Genomic DNA, 5,363 nt, shown 5'->3' on the forward strand with positions numbered 1-5,363 from the left:
ATTCCATGACATCCCATCCCACCGCATCCCATGCCATCACATGACATCCCATGCCATGCCATGCCATGCCATGCCATGCCATGCCATTCCATCCCATGCCATCCCATCCCATCCCATCACACCGCATCCCATCCCATCCCATCCCATTCCATCCCATGCCATCCCATGCCATGCCATGCCATCCCATGCCATGCCATCCCATCTCATGCCATCGCATGCCATCCAATCCCATCCCATCCCATCCCATTCCATCACATGGCATGCCATCCTCCAGCCCATCCGACCATCCCTCGTCATCCCATTCCCTTTACCATCCCATCCCATCCATCCCATGCCATCCAGCCATGCCATCCACTGCTCTGCCATCCCCATTCCCTCTTCCCATCCCCTCCCATCCCGATCCCACACAAGTAAAAGTAGTAAAATCAAAAAGCTTGGTTAAAGACAATTAAAAATAAAATAATACTACTACAAGAGGTAGGTTAACGAGGGTCGGCGGAAAGAAAAAGAAAAAGAGGGGCAGCAATAAGTTCCCAGTGGGGACTCGAACCGGATAAATCCCGGCACGTTGGGTTGTAGGGAGACGGATGTTCTTTTAGCGAATTACGCCATTGTGCGTACGGGTATGCACATGGTTTCACGAGCGTGCCCGTGTAATCTGTCACGCACGTCATCTATTGATGATATAATTTTATTATTTTATTTTTTTTAACTTAAAAGAATGTTCGTCTAGGAACACCTCCCGGGGTTAGGATTCGCCTTCTGAAATAAGCTCTGCATCCAGATCGATTGGCGGTACTTGGCCGGGCATAGGATACTGACATACATAATACATACCATACATAATACATACATAATACATGACATACAACATACATACATAACTGAATATTGATTAGTTATATGTGCGCCGATGTCCAGCAAATGAACGAGAGGGCGGTGAGGTTTACCGGAGCACAAATGAGGGTTCGAGCGGTGAATCTCCCAAAAACGGAGGTGGTTAGGGGAGGTTTGCCCTGAAACGGTGCTCACGAAGAGCTGAAAACGGGGAGTGGGATAGCGGACCAACGTACCTCAAGAGCGGTCGGTCTAGCACTGACTCCGTGAGGAAGCTGCACCCAGGCCGCAGCGACGCCCTCCCCCCACCCACCACACCACACATGCAGAGAAACCAGCCAGCTTTCTTTCTACGTGGCAGGGACAGTGTGGACCAGTGGGAAGTCTGGCGGCGACGGCGGCTTCTGCCACCTCACAACACCCCAACACCATCACCAACACACAAGCGCGACCATCCCAACACACCAACACATCACCACCACAGCGCCACCCATCACCAACCACCAACACATCCCAACACCCAGAGCGCCACATCACCAACACCACAACACATCACCAACACCCCAAGCGCCACCATCACCAACACACCACACATCACGACCCACAAGCGCCCATATCACCAAGCACATTCACCAGCACCACAAGCGCCACCCTCACCAATACCGATCACCAACACACAAGAGCGCACATCACCACCTCAACCAACACCATCAACAACACACAGCGCCACATACCGCCTCACACACCATTCACCACACACAAGCGCCACATCCAACCATCACAACACATCAACAGCACACCAGCGCCACTATCACGCCTCACCAACCTCACAACACTCAAGCGGCTACATCACCGCCATCACAACACCCACAAACACAAGCGCACCCAATCCCACCACCTCACACACCTCACCAGCACCACAGCGCCCATCCACCACCATCACCAACACCTCGCCAACCACCTCAAAGCGCCACCCTCACGCTCACCGCCATCACCGCTCACAAACACCATCTCCACCCCACAAGCCCACCATCACACCATCACCAAACCATACCAACACGCCTAGCGCTACCATCACCGCCATCACCAAACACTATCACCAACACCACAGCGCACATCACCCCTCCCAAACACATCACCAACCGCACTCAAGCCCCCATCACCACCTCACAACACCATCAACAACGCCACAGCGCCACACATCACCATCACCAACCATACCAACCATCACCAACACCACAGCGCCATCATCACCAGCTCTGCTGCTGATGCGCGGTTGGTCGATGCTTGCTGCATGCGGCTGGTAGTGTGTGCTACCGTTGCTGTTGTTTTGCTGGCTGTGCTGCTACTCTACTGTACTACTACTACTATACTATACTACGTACTAATTACAATACTACTTGATAATACTACTACTACTACTACTACTACTACTATACACTCTATTGATTATTGCTGCTGCTTGTTGTTGTTGCTGCTATGATGCTGGCTGCTGTGCTGCTGGTACTACCACTACTATGTAGTAGTAGTTTGATTGCTGTGCTGCTACTGATGCTGCTGCTACACTGAGGGGCCGCCGCTGCTGCTTGCTACTGAAATGCTGCCTGCCTACAACTGATGACTGCTGCTGCCGCGCTGCTGCTTGTTACTGATGCTTGCTACATGCTGCTGTACTGATGCTGTGCGCTGTTGCTGCTGCTCGCTTACTGATGCTGTGCTGCTTGGTGTGGTGGTGTGGTGGTGCTTGCTGGTGTCTACAACTGAAGCCGCTGGCTGTGTGTTGATGTGCTGCTACGATGAGTGCTGCTGATGCAGCCGCTGTGTTGCTACTGATGCGCTGCTGCTGCCTACTGATGCTACTGCTGCTGCTGGTTTTTGTGCTACTCGATGCTGCTACTGCTGATGCTTGGCTGATGCTTGCCGCTGCTGCTGTTTACTGTTGACTTGCTCGGCCGGAAAACGCGCGCTCGGAATTCGCCAGATGCTCGTAATGCGCCCGTGTTTGTAACTTGCTTGACGAAGTGGAGAGTCTTGAGAGCCTGCTACTGTCGGTTGTCACGGCGCAAGGAATCCAGTAATGCTCGCTGCTCGCGTCGCGAGAGGAGGAGGGTGAGCGAGCGAGAAGAGAGAGAGAGACGAGAGAGAGAGGAGAGAGAGAGAGAGAAGAGAGAGGATGGTGGCGACGAAGACGAGAGAGAGGAAGAGGAAGAGAGCGGAAGGAGCGATTCCAAGGGCTAGAGCGAGAGGACAGAGAGATTGATACAGGAGAGATTGAGGAGACAGGACAGAGGGATTGAGAGAGAGAGGCAGAACGACAAAGACAGACGATAGATAGAGAGAAAGACACACACAGCGGCAGACAGATGAACGAGAGGGGAAGAGAGAGAGAGAAAAGAGAGAGAGAGAGAGAAGAGAAAGAGAAAGGGAAGAGAGAGAGAGAGAGTTAGAGCCGCTGCAGCGAGAGAGAGAGGGAGAGGATGAGAGAGACGGGAGAGACGAAGAGAGAGGAGAGAGAGGGGGGAAGCCGTTGGCCTGGTCTGCCCGCGCGCACGTTACGGATGGATAGGGCATCGCACGCATCCTCGCGGCTTGAACATAACACGGCGTTAATGTTACACTGGGCACAGATCGCGGCTTTTTGCGGTCCGCGCGTATTTCCGTCGCTCCCCTAGCTAACGCTCCGGCTACGCCAGCGGACCGGCATTTTCCGTCCGATATTACACGTGTAGGATGTATGGTAAAAAAACTACTACCGCGTGTTTATACATCGCGCACTGGGGTGCGTATTTTTGGAAAAGGGTTACGTCGCATGTTTTCACGCTTGCGGACGAAAAAAAACCCCAGATGAAGCTCGTTCGCTTTTCCGCCGTCAGGCGGAATCAGCAAACGCGGTGCAAAGATATGCACTGCAAGCGGAATGGCGCTGCGTCGTAATGTTTCTGAGCAGCAGCAGACGTTCGTTATTTCCATCGTTAATAATTGCGTAATTTAATTGCACGAAGGACACGCCTGACGAGCGGGATCTTTGGAATCGGCGCGGATATCGCGTGTAGCGGCAGTTGGTCCGGTGTGGCTGACGGGGTTCGTCGCGCTAGTTAGGAGCCACGCAGTGCAAGGACCCGCAGCGCAGTGAGGAGAAAGTGCCGAATGCTGGGTGGGTCTTGCATTCGAATGACGTTTGTTGCCTCGCCACGGTCGTTCCACGCTCAGGTAGATTTCCTTTCCACGTGCACTTGTCGGAATGGAATCGTCATGGCCGAGGTTGTTGCTGATGATCGATGAGTCATGATGGCGCTGCATCGGAGGCACGCCGTTTAACTACAATTCAACTTTACAATACTACAATACATAACTACAACTACAATTACGGATCAGATTCTGGTTATCACGAACCTGAAACCTCGGAATCTCGAACCTGTGGAGACGGGCCTTCACACGTACATCATTATTCGTTCTTCTTGTATTTATCCTACACATCTCACTAAGATATCAACCCACTTTCATCAGCATATAGGCAGCCATCAGACTCGCAATGTAGCAGTCAGTATACACCTAACCTTGATCTTCAAGCAAAGACACCAGAGCTTAGAAACACTGGAAACGAGAAGTCAGACAGCTCGACCTCATAGAACATGCCGCGGTGCTTCAGTATTCGTACCCCACCTCCAAATTACCACCCGCAAAATGATAGCAAACCCCAAATACTGCTGATGAGGGCATAGCGTTCAAGAACCATGACGGAGAGCTGGAACATTAACGCTGAGAACAGAGATGAGAGATGATCAAGACAGATATTGCGCGATGCGAGTCGACGCCTCATGACTGAGATCTGCACGCGCGCGAAGGTTCGTGTACTTTGTAATTGTAGGTATATGTATTGTAGTATTGTAGTTGTAAATTGTAGTTGTAATTGGCAGCGCCATCAGTGACTCATCGATCATGAGCAACAACCTCGCTATGACGATGGCGATTCAAGCACGGTGAAAGGAAATCTTACCGATTCCAAACGAAGCTGAACATTAACATGACATTCCTCGCTACAGTGACCCGCGTGCACGCAGCGAGTGAATGACTCAGCCTGCACGCTGTTCCACGCGGTTCCGCAGAGCAGGCTCGCAGCGTTTTCCTCTCTAATAAGCCTCCATTCGACAACTCAATCATGTTATTGCAAGTGCCACTTAAGATCGCTATCGGTACGGGGCCCCCGCGAGGCGTAGATGCCTAATCTTGAGTGGCGCGTGGGAGCGCCGCGCCGTACCCGCAAGCAGCAGCGTGGATGCTCGGCGCCAAGTGCAGCAGTGCGCAAGACAAACGCGCTCTCCTTTTTCCTCTCTCTCTCTCTCACACTCTCCCTCTCTACCCGCCCCCTCTCTCTCTCTCTCTCTCTCTCTCTTCTTCCTTCTCTCTCTCTCATTCTCTCTCTTTCTCTCTTTCTCTCTTCCCTCTCTCTCACCCCTCTCTCTCTCCTTCTCCTTCTTTCTTCTCTCTTCATTCTCTCTCTTTCTCTCTTTCTCTCTTCCCTCTCT

General features: G+C 52.1%; 1 protein-coding gene across 1 annotated transcript; it reads left to right on the forward strand.

Moving 5' to 3' along the window:
- Window positions 1-227: 227 nt before the first annotated feature.
- LOC106808788 lies at window positions 228-2,915 on the forward strand (the record flags this gene model as incomplete). Its single annotated transcript, XM_014811639.1, has 3 exons — window positions 228-292; window positions 1,562-1,677; window positions 2,860-2,915. Coding segments are annotated over 3 exons (237 nt in total), but the record flags the coding sequence as incomplete, so codon positions are not given.
- Between the last annotated feature and the right edge of the window lie 2,448 nt (window positions 2,916-5,363).

Source organism: Priapulus caudatus, unplaced genomic scaffold (genome assembly GCF_000485595.1).
Source record: "Priapulus caudatus unplaced genomic scaffold, Priapulus_caudatus-5.0.1 Scaffold304, whole genome shotgun sequence".
Taxonomy (NCBI): Eukaryota; Metazoa; Priapulida; class Priapulimorpha; order Priapulimorphida; family Priapulidae; genus Priapulus; species Priapulus caudatus.